Consider the following 15043-nt stretch of genomic DNA (forward strand, 5'->3'; position numbering starts at 1 on the left):
AGATCAGGACACAGACATCTATTGAGGGACAACGGCACGAGGACACAAGAGAAGATGCCATCTGACAGTCAAGGAGAGATGCCTTAGGAGGAGCCAGTCCTGAACCCACCTTGACCTTGGACCTCCAGACTCCAGGACTATGAGAAATACATCTCTGTCTTTTCACAAAACTGCCTGTGGCAGCCCAACCAGAGCCATGCGCCATCTTTCGTTCTCAGAAATTCCACTTGTTTTTATACTCCTGGATTTTAGGAGGCCCCTGGATGACCAGCATGTGGCTAAAGTTAGAGAAGGAGTTACTTGTGTAAGAGAGCCCCACACATCTCTGAGCGGACACCGTACAGCCCATGAGATATTGGGTGTAGTACCATCCTCTCTTCCCTAGGATATTAAGAACAATATCACAGGAGGGGTGTACAGCCACAGCCCCTGCGTCACTGGGAGCAATAGCATCTTCTCCCCCTCTCAATATAAGGAACAATATCCCAGGGTGGGTGTACATCCCCTGTGATATTGGGTGTAACGTCATCGTCTCCCAATGCGGATATTAAGCATAGTGTCACAGGGGGGTGTATACCTTCTTCGCTATCGGGAATAATATCCTCTCCCCTCAGGACTGTATGCAAAATATCGAAGGGGTTTTACAACACTTGCGATATGGGCAGTAATATCATCCTCTCCCCACCTAGATGTTAGGAACTCTATCACAGGCGGCCGTACATTTCTTGCGATATTGGGAGTCATATCCTCTCCCATCATGGATATTAAGAACAATATTACAATGGAGGTGTACCACCCACTGCCATATTGAGAGTAATATGCTCTCCCCTTCGGGATATTAGGAACAATATCGCAGGAGGTGTGTACAACCCCTGCGATATTGGGAGTAATATCATCCTCTCCCCCTGAATATAAGAAACAATATCACAGGAGGATGTACACCCCCTGTGATATTGGGAGTCATATCATTTTCTCTCCCTCTGGATATTTGGAACAATATCACAGTGGGTGTGTACACCCTCTGCGATTTTGCCACTAGTATCATCGTCTCCCTCCCAGGATATAGGGAACCATATCACAAGGAGGTGTACACCCCCTGCGATACTGGGAGTGATATCGTCCTCTCCCTCCCTGGATATTAGGAACAATATCACTAGGGAGTGTACACCTCCTGCAATATGGAGACTAATATCATCCTCTCGCCCCCTGGATATTAGGAACCATATCATAGGGGTGGTGTACACCCCCTGTAAAATCAGAAGAAATATCCTCTCCACCTTTGGATGTTAGGGACAATATCACGGGGGAGGTCTACACCCCCTTCGATATTGGGAGTTGTATCATCCTCTCCCACCCAGGATATAAGGAACAAGACGACCGAAGGGATGTACACCCACTGCCATAGTTTCAATAATGTCATCCTCTACCCCCTGGCTGTTAGGAATAACATCATAGTGGGGTGTACACTTTCTTCGATATTGGGAGTGATATCATCCTCTCCCCGCTGGATATCAGGAACAAGTCTATTAATTATTAATATTAATAAATATAAGAAAAATTAAGAGTAATCATCGACATTAATAATCACAATAAAGATAGTAAAATAGTTAAAAATGTTAATGATTAGCATTAATAATCAGTAGTAATATCACTACTAATAAAATAATGATATCAGCAATTGTTACTTAAATCAATATTAAGTGATGCTGGTAATAAAATAACAATATTAGCAATTATTTTAAGCATGCATAATCATATATTTAAAATAATTATCCATAACAGTATCCTATTAATAGTATCATTGATAATTGTTAATATCGATCATGGATGTTTAATAATTAATCATATTACTCCTAATACCGCAGGGGGTGTACACCTACCTGTGATGTTGTTCTTAATATCCAGGGACAGAGAGCATGGGATGTTGTTCCTAATTATCAAGGAGGGGAGAGTGTAATATTACTCCCAATATGACAGGGTGTGTACATCCCCCCCAAGGCACTGTTCTTGCCATTCAAAACAAGAGAGGATGACATGACTCCAGATATCGAAGAAAGTGCAAACCCACGTGTGATATTCTTTCTAATATCCAGAAAGGAAGAAGAGGATAGTAATCCTCATATGGCAGGAGGGGTACACTCACTCTGATATTTTTCCAAATATGCCGGGGGAAAAGAGAATAATTGCATTCCCAATATCGCACCAAGGGTTGTACACCCCGTGTGAGATGGTCCTTCATAATGTTTCAAGGCGGGAGGGATGATATTATGACATATATGGCAGAAAGTGTACACTCCCCAGGGATATTGTTCCCATGATCCTGGAGGGAAGGGGATGATATTACTTTAAATATTACAGAAGGTGTACATGCCCCCAGTGATATTGTTTCTAATTTCCACGTGGGAGAGGAAGATATGACACCCAATAATGCAGGGAGTACAAACAGTCCTGGGATATTCTTCTTAACATTCAGGGAGGAAGAGGATATTACTCCCAATACAGACGGGTGTACACCCTCTGACGGTGTACACACTGAGGGTATACACCCATCTGTGAAAGAGTTCATAATTTCCAGAGAGGGAGATGATATTACTCACAATATCATACACAGGCTGTGAGTCCACCATGGCCCCTAATAGCCAGCGGGAGGAGAAGGGGTGGCTATTAGTCCCCACCTTGTGGGGGTGCCTCACCCCCCTGCGAGGTGACTCCTAATAGCCAGAGGGGGAGAGGGGGTGGCGATTAGTCCCCACCTCGCGAGGGGTGCCTCACCGCCCTGCGATGTGGCTCTTAATATTCGGGGGGGAGAGGGGGTGGCTATTAGTCCTCACATCGTGGGGGAGGTCCTAAAATAAAATATATGTTAACTATTTAAAGGTGTGAATTTTATTACATATAGAAAAATGTGCGTTTAGCGTACAAATGTGTGCATTTATGTCAAATACATGAAAACACATAATCCAGGTGTTTCGGTTCATACCACTGTAGAGACTTTTCGGTTTCTTTTCATACAACTGCCCAACTGGGGCCCAGAGCCAACACCCACCAGCTGTGTCACTGCGTCTGTTGTTTTACTGTCACACACCGGCCCTACCCCACAAAAAAAAAAAAAAAAAAAAAAAAGCCATGGCACTTAATAAAAAATTAATTTTACAACATTATTAGAGATGACTTGTAGTCCTCTTTGAAGAGACTGCAGCATGTGAAGGATTTCAAATACAACTGTGTTCTGGGTCTCCTGATCTAAGGACCTATCCGCACTGGTGGCTTTAGCAGTGCTTCATGCAAACTTCCAGAAGGCATGTGTGTCATGTCTAAGAGCAAACTAGAGTTCACGCCTCAGCACTGTGTGCCTCTTCTTTCTTCCGTCCCACAGGCACCGTCTTCTCCCAGGGAGCTGGTGCTGTGCTCTGAGGCTCTGTCCCACCAGTCCCTGCCAAGTCCCTGGGGCCACTGTGGAGAACCAGCCTCCGTCTGTCAAAGTGTGTTGTGCAGAAAACAACTCATCCAAATCTGTTTAAAAACCACACATTTGCGACGCCTATAGGCCTCAGAAGGTGGAGGCAGACAGGTAAAGGCAGCTGCCATGGGGGCTGAAGTTCAAGCCGGTCTGTCCGGCGACTGATGGGCACTGTCTGCAGTGAGCCACTGCACATTTAGCGAGGCTGTCTGGCCCCTCACCTCTGCCAAGCCTCCACCCGTCGAGTCTGGCCTGGATTCTCACACGCCTGCACAGCCTTCATCTGGTTCATAACTCAGCTCACAAAGGGCCCCATACAAAGGCCCCCGTACCGCGGCAAGGACGGCGGTGGTCACACCTGTGGTCATTTATCCTCTCTGCATCTAGCTCCTCTTCCTGAGGCAACAGCACCTCTGAAGTCACAGCCTGGCCTCCCAACTCTTCCCCGTCCCGGGCTTCTTGGCATGTTGCTCTGCTGCACACACCTCAGCAAATACTGCTGATTAGCCAGAATCACCCAGAAATCTCTTAACCTTGATTCTGACTGCTTTTATAATTTGTAATATTTGTACTTCTGGTGTGATTTGAGCAACAACAAATTTTAAAATTAGAGAAGATGTGGTTTTTATTCTCTCCTTTCTACTTGCAACCTTGAAAATTCAAGTAGCAGCAAGGTTTGTTGAGAGTAACTTCCACCAAATAGAACCTATTACAAATGTACTACAGAGTGTCAAATAACCACATAGATGTAAAATAGAGATGCAGACACAGATATAAAATCCAATGGTTAAACCAAACTGAGAAATGCTTGCCAGTTTCATAGGACTTCTGAAACTTGACAAAAATGTTGGCTAAGGGATACAAGATGTTATGAGATGAGTGAGATGCTTGGCCTAGAACCACAGGCTCTCTCCTCTTTACAGCAGAAAATCCATAAGGAAGTCAAATCTGAAAGAACCAGGTACCATTGAACGGCATCATCAGTCGTCCTTCCCATCCCTCGGCCAGCTGAGGTGAGTGCAGACAGTCGTTCACCAACATCCATCATCCATCCTCCAGGCCATGGCTACACTTTACTCCCAGGCTCCCTGTCATTATGTAGATTAGGTAAATCCTAGCCACTCTCACCTTAAGCCTACCCCTGCCAGCGTGGCAATCACCCAGTCCCAACCACAGCAAGGACAGCCGTGTCCGTGGGAACACAGAGCAGCGGTCTGAAAGGAACCTGGATCTCTGAATACCTCATGGAGCAGTCACCAGCCTGGAACATCCTCCCTGACGGCTTTGCAAGACAGAAAAACTCCTTGGTTCCTCAAGCTACAATACTGCAGAGTCTCAGGTCACAGCATCCTTATCTACCCTCGTCAGGAACCGTTTAATGCTCATCAAGACATGAGAACAAAACTGCAGTGGCACAGTCACACTCAACACAGACCACCTGCTGCTCACATTCATCATATTAACACCAAAAAGCCACCGTGGTGGATATCCTGGATGTGGACACTCGGCGGCTTTTTGCTGGAGATGCGCTTTGTGCATTTATCGCACGACCATCTTGGCATCAGGAGCTGCAGCGCAGATGGCAGCTGTGCATGTCACAGGGAGTCTTATTCGCTGGAATCTCAGCCAGCTCCCAGCATCAGCTCCCACAGGGTCCTCTCCTCTGGGAGCACGTGCTTGGACGCCACAGTGTCCTGTGGATCCACAAAACCGCGCTGTCCTCCCTGGCCACTGTGCCTGTCCACTGTGCCTGTTGCGGCTCCGATAGTCCTCCGTGTCTACCTGTTGGGGCTCGGATAGGCCGCCTTGTCCGCCTGCGAGTCCCGTGCACTACAAGATTACGCCATTCCAAGGCTGCTCGATGAGGCTTCACACGGGGGCATTGTATTTCATTCACTGCTAGGTTCTACACTGACTCTTATGACCCCGGGGAAGGACTAAGACTTAAATAGAACAGCGGCTAGGTGATACAAACCGCCGCTGTAATCAGAACATACCAAGACCAGGCCACAGGAAGGAAAAAGCAGCCCTGGGCCGCAGCCTGTTACCAAGTCGCTGACATCTCTGTCCAACATGGATAAAAAGACCCTCTTTCCTCCGAAGTCTAAAGCAACATATCGGCCCATCTAACAGTAATTCTGTTGTACATTTAACTTCATCTTGCCCTTCTAAGTGACTGTTCACGGTCTTAACACCTGAACAAGAATTTCTCAGTTGCTGAACCACTGTTCGTTATTCAGCAGATAAAATGGCAGCAGATTGCACCCCAGGAAGAAACACACCCAGTCACGGGCACAGAACGGGACATCAGCACAAACCGTTTCCCAGAAAAAAACGCATCTCTGCTTTGGGACATACCATCCCCGGTCTCCATGAGCTCGGCGTTGCAGTACTTGGGCGCTGTCCGGGACCCCGTGGAACCCTGTGGTCGCTCCATCTGTATGGAGTGCTCTGAGGTGTACGTGGTTACGTCAGGAGGTGCAGAATGATTATCTGTAAAGAAGCACATCGTGAGTGTTTCTGGTGGTTGTGGCGTTTGCTCTGCAGGTTGAGCAAGCCATAGCTCAGGAAGAGACGGGAGCGCAGACGCTCACCCTGGGGGTGCCGTGAGAAGCCAAAGCCGATCTCAGCCACGTCTGCCACAAACATCTGGCACAAAGGGGGACCCCAGCATAACTCATGTTGCCGAAAATGGAGTAGAGTTCGGTGAAACCTCAATTTCCTAACAGGAGCCACGTCAGCGGCATTTTAACCAGAATAACGTTAGACCGGCAATGGCAGGGCGCCAGGAAGCGTGTGTGTGTTCATGGAAGGGTCCCGTTTCCTATCGGCCACCGTCCACACAGCCCAGGGCTTTACTCGCGCTTTGGAGCCCAGGGCCTGGAAATGGAAACCCAGCTCTGAAAACTTCTGGGGATTTGGGGATGTCCCTAAAGCTCTCCGTGCCTCAGTTTCTTCATCAAATGGGAACAGTAATGGCTATGACCATGTAGGATCGGGGCGGGGGGGTTGGCCAGTGTGACTATGTTGTGCCTGGACTCCTTAGAACACTCACGCACACATGATCACAGATGCTAAGTTCTCATTCACAGGCTTCTGATTATCTCAGAAGGTCAAATGCACATCTGACTTTTTACTTCTCTTCTTTTGCCACACAAAATATTTCTGCTCTTCAAGTTTCATTATTTTGTCACAGCTTTTCCAAAAAACTCCCAAACTTATAGAAAATTTCCAGATAGTCTAGGAGGATTATCTTTGTGCCCAATTAGAAATTACCGGAACGCGATCACCCGAGAGTTACATTTGGGTCTCACTGAGCCCTGACGTACATGAGTTAGGAGCCCCTCATAGTTTGGATAAATTAATTCTTTGTACTAAAACTTCCTCCAGTATTGAAAGGGTAAACCCACAAAGGGAGGCCCAAGTGCAGTGATCCATTTATTCAAAAATATGTGTTTTCCTTGGTAAGATTCTGTGCATTTTCTTAAAATTGAATAAAATCCGAGGATACAAATGCTTCCACCCAGTGGCAGAGGCGGTGTCTGGCCTCCCCGTTCACGTCTGGCAGAGCCTTGGCCACTATCCTGCAATCCAATATACACATGGAATTTTATTATGGAAAAATACGTAGCAGTCACACATTTCTGTTCAATGTTTAGCCTGCTGTGATTTCAGGTAGGGTTATTAATTCACATAAACGAGTGTACATGTTCCTGAAACTGTGTCAAACTGAAGTTTAACACTGCTTTGCATTTGAGTACTACTTTGCAAACTTTTAAAGAGTATTTCTGTTTTCTCCTTTATACTCACAACAGTTGAGAGAGAAAAATTATTGTTTTCAATTTTTTTTCCCTCACTCAAGCCTAAAGCAGGAGAAGGGACTTCAAGATCCCAGCAGCAGTTATTGGGAAAAGTGAGACAGACCCAGCTCTCCTGACAGCAAACTCCTGTTCCAGACAGAAAACAGTTGACGCTTTCAGTGTCAGTGAGCACCGAAGGGGCTGGGACCCAAGTCAATCCCAAACACCTCTGGGTGTGAAGGAGTCAGTGATCTAGAAGTGAACATTCTGGGGTTCTGGGGTGTCTGTCGGCTATCTGATCACACATGACGTCCACCTGCTTCCCACTGAGGGTTTTGCAGAGATCAGGCTTTCCTGTGGTAGCTGGTGCCGGGAGGGTCTGAGCCTGCGGCTCGTGCTCCGTTATCGGCGACGTGGTACACAGTCATCTCCGGTTACTGCTTTAATAGAGACACACACCAAAACCTATTCAACCCAAGTCCCATACTTGATGGAAAACATTTTCTCCTGAACCATTCAAAGGCAGAGCGACGCGAGGCTCATCGTGGCTCCCCCACGTGTCAACTCTAGCTCTAGTAATTCTCACTTCACTCCTTTTCCACGGCATCTTCAAACGTTGTAGGGCAGTGATCCTAACTTTGCTCTTTTTCTAATACAGAGGATCTCCCTTGTCATAGAACCTACACAAAACAGTGCGCCACGCCCAAGAAATCTGAACACCTGTGGCAGACAGCAGCGTAAAGCGGCCGTGCTTAAAGCCCTCGTTTCCTTAAATGACTCCCGTGGTCAGGAGGAGCACACTTTAAAACCCTGTCCTGTTGACTGGGACTGTTAAGGTTTCACGCAGGAGCATAAGTGAGAAGAAAAGATAGAAGCGGATATGGCTGCAGGATTCCCCAGGAACACGAAAGGACTTATAAACAGAAGGCCCCTGGAATTCGGATATGGCTGCGGGATTCCCCAGTAACAAGGCCCCTGGAATTCCAGCTGTGGGAGGAACCTAGGCATGAGAAAAGCAGTACAGCAGCTTCCAGAAACAATCCAACCAAAGCACCCCAGGGGCCAGAGGGGCTCTGCGCTCTTTCCACTAAGGGATTCCACAGCCAAGATACAAACAGAGGAAAACGTGCACACACAAAGGGGTTTAGACAACAGGCACAGAAAGACACTGTGAAGCGTGCTCACCCATGGGGGTCTGGGCCATGACATCCGCTAGCCTGTGGGCAGCTCTGCTGCCCCCGCTCTGCGTGGAGGACGACGAGGTGGTGGACGTGGTGGAGCCGTGGATGGCCTGACTGATCCAGTGCTCCACTTTGATGCTGCCCTGGCTGGAGGTCGGGGCGCCCTGGGAGTCCACCTGCACTGAGCCTTCATCTTCTGAGCCATAAGAGGTATCTGTGTAAGAAGAAAGGCAATTTGCTATATGTTGCAGCAAAAACAGGCACTACAATCTCAGTCCCTGCAACACAGATTTACTTCACGCAAGTCTGAACAGTTGTTTAATGACTTTTTGCCGCAGACACTCTTGAGAATTTAAACCACTTTTCAGATAATGAACCATTTATTTTAGCATAATGAATTTTGCTTCCAAAGCACCTTATACAAACATGCTATAAGATGTTTGATACTGTCATCTCAAAGATGCACTGACACATTTCCTCTACACAGCAGTTTGGGAAGAAACCAAGTGTTTTCTTGTGTCAGTCAGAAAGTGAGAGGGCAAGGGGAGGCGGAGGGCCTGTGCAGCTCTCAGGAGTCTCAGTGTGACTATGTTTAGCCCCGGTTAGTCCTGAGATGCTCTTCTGGGCTCTGATTTATTTCTACGTTGGTGTGTGTGTTAGATACCCTTGCAGGTGATTTTTGCATCTGTGTGTTAGTTACCCATAGAGCTGATTTATTTCTACATCGGTGTGTTAGATACCCATGCAGGTGATTTCTGCGTCTGTGTGTTAGTTACCCATACAACTGATTTCTTTCTATGTCAGTGTGTTAGATACCCATACAGCTGATTTATTTCTACATCGGTGTGTTCGATACCCATGCAGCTCTCTAAGGATCAAGACGCTGATGATGGTAACAGGAGGGAAAGCAGAATGTGCCTCACATAGAGCGGCCCCTCCACCTCCCCGTTTTCCTCTGGGGCACACAACAAACCCTCATGTTACATTTTGCACTCAAATCTATTCACCTTTACACTATTCGTTTCTTATACATTGTCATTATTGATTTTTCTATCTGTACAAATTGGATATCTTGGATTATGAGAAAATACATCCCTTTTTTCACTATAATTCGCGAGAACATTTTTCATTTAATAACTTTTCATGCAGCACCAAGGTTTTTGGGAATAAATTGCTGCTGTATTTGTTAAACTTCAACGTAAGAATGACACTCAGAATCCTACCTACAAGTGAGTGATGGGAGGCGCTGGCTCAGGTGAGCAGCTCCAGATCATTGGGTGAGAGAAGGAGTCACAGCAAATAATCTTAAGACACTGGTTTGCTTCTTAAAAGACAGTAAGGGCAAACAATATTCACACTTATTACCACTGTCACATGACTTACGCTGTTTGGGAATTTTTTAAAAAGTTTACTTGTTAGACAAGCAATAATATTAGGAGCCTGAAAATTCTCTATCATCTTGCTTTTTTTTCTTTTGAGACAGAGTCTTGCTCTGTTGCCCAGGGTGGGGTGCAGTGGTGTGATCTCTGCTCACAGTAACCTGTCACTCCCCGGCTCAAGTGATTCTCTTGCCTCAGCCTCCCAAGTAGCTGAGATTATAGGCAAGTGCCACCATGCCTGGCTCATTCTTGTATTTTTAGCAGAAACGGGGTTTCACCATATTGGCCAGGCTGGTCTCGATCTCCTGACCTCGTGACCTCATGATCTGCCTGCCTTGGCCTCCCAAAGTGCTGGGATTACAGGCATGAGCCACTGCGCCTGGCCGACCCTGCCTTTTAAGAAAACTTACACAATTTATATAAAAGTAAAACTGACACAGCCTTGAGACTTTTGAGAAAGGTACACAACCAGGTGTCCACTTGGAGCACAACCATCTCCCCAGAACGTCTTCTCAAAACCCTTTCCAATCTTTCATTCCTCACTCCCACCTACCTTTTCCAAGAAACCTGCAGAATAATGTGATATAGATACTCGACAGAATAGCAGCAAACCAAGCAAGCAGCATATGAAATGGATGATACAGCATGACCAGTGGTGACTAGAATTACACACCATGGGGACAGGAAGTCAGGTTGATTTAACATTCAAAACTGAATTAATGTCATACGCGGTAAAGAATTACGGAGTAGAACCGCGTGTTAACCTTAGGAGACATAGAAAAGTACTGACAAATTCAAGAGAACGAAACTCAACAAACCATGAATAGAAGGCAATTTCCTCAACCTGTTAAAGTACATTCATGAAAAGCCACAGCTAACATTGTATTTAATGGTAAACAATAGAATGCGTTTTCCCTAAGATGGAGAACAAGACAAAGATGTCCCCTCTTGCCACTTTTATTCAACATTATCTGGCAGGTTCTAGCTGGTGAAATAAATTAACAAGTTTAGTAATAAAGACATCCAGATTAGAAAGGAATAAAAGTGTCTTTATTCATAGATGACCTGACTTTGGCATGTAGAAAATGGCAAGAAGTACACCAAAAATTACTAAAACAAAGTTTGATGGGATCATAGGACACAAGATAAAGATATACATATACTAGCAATAAAAAACCTGAAAATAAAATTAAGAAAATCGTTCCATTCACAATAGCATCAAAAGCAGAAGACATTCAGCTGAACTTCTAACAAAAAGGTGCAAAATGTGTACAATGACAACTATAAAACATTACGGAGAGACATTAAAGATCCAAATAAATGGAAACTAAATAAATGGAGGCAGATTCATGATCGTGAATTCGAAAACGCAGCATTATCAAGACAATTCTTCCAAAACTGTTCCATTAATTCAAGGCACTGCCTAATAAAATCCCAGAAGGCTGTGTGTGAAATGGAAAGCTTATTCTCAATTTTATCTGGAAATACAAAGGACCTACAATAGCCAAAATAAATTTGAAAAAGGGAAACAATGTTGGAAGACTTCACTATCTGATTTCAAAACTTTACATAAAGTCATAGTTATTAAGGCAGTGGTATTAGCACAAAAATAGATGTATACATCAAAGGAACAGAATTAAACTCAGAAATAAAGCCTTATATTTATGATTAATTTATTTTTGACAAAGGTCTCAAGACAATTCAGTAAAAGAAAGGTAGTTTGTTTTTTCAACACATGTTGCAGTGGCAACTGGGTACCCACACACCAAAAAGAAAAACCGTGGGGGAAAGAATCCCCCAAACCAAACGAAAACAAAAATCCGACTTAGATCTTTACTGCACACACAAAAATTAACTCCAAATGGATCACAGACCTAAATGAAAGAACAGTAAGACCATGACACTTCTAAAACTCCCAAAGACACAACCCATGAAAATTAGTGAAATGGACTTCATTAAAATAGAAAACTAGTAAGTTTTAAAAGATGATTATCTCCCTATAACTAATGTAACAAATTACCTTGATCTTAGTGGCTTATAACAAGACAAATCTATTATCCTATTGATGAAGAAGTCAGAAGTGTAAAATCTAAGTGTCAGCAGAACTACGTTCCTTCTGGAGGCTTCAAAGGAGAATCCATTTCTTTACCTTTCCCAACTTTTAGAGGCCACCTGTGTCCCTGACTCATGGCCCCTCTTCATCTTTAAAGTGCACCAATCCAGTCTCCAGTTCTTTTCTCTTTTAAGGACCTTCTTGATTACAGTGGGTCTACCTACTTAAACCAGGATAATGGTCCCATCTCAAGATCTTAAATTAATCAGCTGCAAAATGCCTTTTAACCACTTCAGACAACAGGTTCATAAGTTCTGGGGAATAGGACCTGGGTATCTTGGGGGAAAGGCTTTGTTCTGTCTGCTACATAGTAGTTTGTTCTTTCACTGAGAAACGTTACATCTGTAAAACTCTTATATTCAGATTGCATAAGGCACCTGTAACCCATAAGATGACAACCAACCCATTTACAACATGAGCAAAAAATCTGAACATTTTACCAATATATACAAATGGCTATGAATAGGAATTAGCACATTAAAAGCTAATAAGCACATTAAAAATGCTTAGCATCATTCATTGTTGCAAAGTAAATACACAATGATATACCATTCCACATCAATTAGAATGACAAAAATAAAAATAACAGTAACTATTGGTGGTGATGATGTGGAGAAACTGGGATGAGCATATGCTGCTGGTGGAAATGTGAAATGGTGCAGTTATTTTGTAAATAATTTGGCAGTTTTTAAAAAGCTAAACCTAAACTTACAATAAGACTCAATCATGCTACTTGGCATCCACTTAAGATAAAAGAAATTATATGCATACACAAAGATATGTACATTAATGTCAATGGCAGCTGAATATGGAAACAATGAATAACCAACTGGTAAATGAATAAACAGAATGTGTCATATCTATCAAATAGAATATAAATAAATAAGAAATAAACTACTGGTGCATGGTACAGCAAGGACTTCAAAACAGATAAAGGAGGCATAGAGAAGTGTGTACATTGTATGATTTTATATCATAAAATTATAAGATCATAAAAAAACCAAAAACCATAAAATCAGAGTAAAATATTCTATGATTTTATATTCTAGAAAATTTAGAGTGCACTGTTATGATTTCTAGGGTTCTTTTCCGTAGAGCTAACCTTTCATCTGATATCCTTTGCAATCAGCCAAGTACATTCTTTAGCACGTTTATAGTGTAGTTCTGCTGATAACACATTCTCTCAGCTTTCATATTTGGGAATGTGTTGTTTCACCCCTGTTTATAAAGGAGATTTTCCCTGGATATGAGTTGACAGGCCTTTCTCCTGCTTTTAGTGCTTTAAAAAAATGTCTTTCCATGGTCTTCTGGTCTCCACTGTATCTTCACAGAAGTCACGCGTTTTTGAAATGCTTCTCTGGTATGTAACGTGTCTTTTCCTTCTGAGTCCTTTCAGGATCTCCTCTTAATCTTGGGATTTCAGTACTTTGGCTATCATGAACTCGGATGTGCTTCTTGTTATACTTGTTCTGCTTGGAGTTCACTGAACTTCTCGGGGCCGGACACAGGTGTTTGACATCAATCTGAGAAAATTTTGACTCCTTTTTTCAAAGGTTCTTGCTCTTCTCTCTCTTTTCCTTCTTGTATTACAAGTATATTGACGTATCACAGGAGCTTGAGGTTCTGTTGGCTTTCCTTTCATTTTGTTTCTCTGGGCTTCACTTTGGTTAATTCCTTTTCATCTCCCTTCGAGCCCACAGACTTCATCTTCCTTCTCCAACCTGTTAAGCCCATCAGCGCCATTTCATCTCAGTGTCATATTTTCCAGCTTCATAGTGATGTCTCATGTATACCCTATATATGCACAGCGTCTCCTATCATGGACATTGCCTACCAGACTGGTACATTTGTCACAACTGATACTTCTACAGTGAAACATCATTACCACTCCAACTCCATCATTCACATCAGGGTTCATTCTTGGTGTTGTACAATATATGGCTCTGGACAAATGCATAACATGTATCCACTATTACAGTATCATACAGAGATCACATACTAAAAATTCTCCTGCTCTGCCTATTCATCCCTGCCTCCCCCTGGCAACAACTGATCTTCTTACAGTCTCCATAGTCTTGCCTTTTCCAGGATGTTGTAAAGCTGGAATCATACAACAACCTTTTCAGATTGCTTCTTTCACTTAGCAATATGCCCTTTAAGTTTCCTCCGTGTCTTTTTATGGATAGCTCATTTATTTTCAGCCTCAAATAATATCCCATTGTCTGGATGTACCACAGCTCACTTATACATTCACCTACTGAGGGGCATTTTGGTTGCTTCCAAGTTTTGACAACTATGAATAAGGCTGCTCTAAATATCTACTTGCAGGCTTTTGTGTGTAGACATAAGTTTTCAACTGCTTTGAGCAAATGCCAAGGAGTGTAATTGCTTTATCATATGGTAAGAGTATAGTTAGTTTTGTAAGAAACCACCAATCTGTCTTCCTAAAGGCTGTTCTATTTTTATTAAGACCCGCCATGAATGAGAGAGAATTCCCACAGCTCCACATCTTCACAGGCTTTGGTGTTGATAGTGTTCTGGATTCTGGTGTAGTGATATCTTACTGTTGCTTTCATCTGCATTTCTCTATGACACGTGATGGGAAGCATCATCTCATACGTCGATTTGCCATCTCTATATCTTCTTAGATGAGGCATCTGTTAGTCTTTGACCCATTAATGTGATGAATTACGTTAATTGGCTTTTCAATGTTAAACCGGCTTTGGATACGTGAAATTCCATGTGGTTTTAGTGCACAATTTTTGCTAGATTTGCTAATATTTTATTGAAGATTACTGCATCTATGTTCATGAGAGATGTTCTGTAGTTTTCTTGTAATATTTTGTTATAAAATGGTATTTGATATTAAAATGATGCTGGCTCTATAGAATGAGTTAAGAAGTATTCCTCAGCTTCTATGTTCTGAAAGAGATTGTAGATAATTGGTATAATTTCTTCTTAGATATTTGGTAGAATTCACCAGTGAACCCATCTGGGCCTGGCACTTCCTGTTTTGAAAGGTTATTAACCACTGATTCAATTTAACAGATACAGGCCCATACAGATCGTTTCTTCCTGTTCAAATTTTGGCAAATTCTGTCTTTAAAGAA

General features: G+C 43.4%; 1 protein-coding gene across 12 annotated transcripts in view; it reads right to left on the bottom strand.

The window, feature by feature from the left end:
* LOC139361509 (disco-interacting protein 2 homolog C-like) overlaps positions 1 to 15043 on the bottom strand; it is a 258761-nt gene that overhangs the window by 64882 nt on the left and 178836 nt on the right. For 9 of the 12 annotated variants that reach the window (XM_071090100.1, XM_071090098.1, XM_071090099.1 and 6 more), the window contains 2 exons: positions 8446 to 8655; positions 5819 to 5953 (listed from right to left, as the gene is read on the bottom strand). In XM_071090100.1, coding sequence (XP_070946201.1) covers positions 5819 to 5953; positions 8446 to 8655 — 345 coding nt within the window. Of the gene's footprint in view, positions 1 to 1688; positions 1931 to 5818; positions 5954 to 8445; positions 8656 to 15043 lie in introns of those variants that run through there. The other 3 variants (XM_071090106.1, XM_071090108.1, XR_011619065.1) reach the window with 3 other exon arrangements.

The sequence above is a fragment of the Macaca nemestrina genome, unplaced genomic scaffold (genome assembly GCF_043159975.1).
Source record: "Macaca nemestrina isolate mMacNem1 unplaced genomic scaffold, mMacNem.hap1 Scaffold_55, whole genome shotgun sequence".
Taxonomy (NCBI): domain Eukaryota; kingdom Metazoa; phylum Chordata; class Mammalia; order Primates; family Cercopithecidae; genus Macaca; species Macaca nemestrina.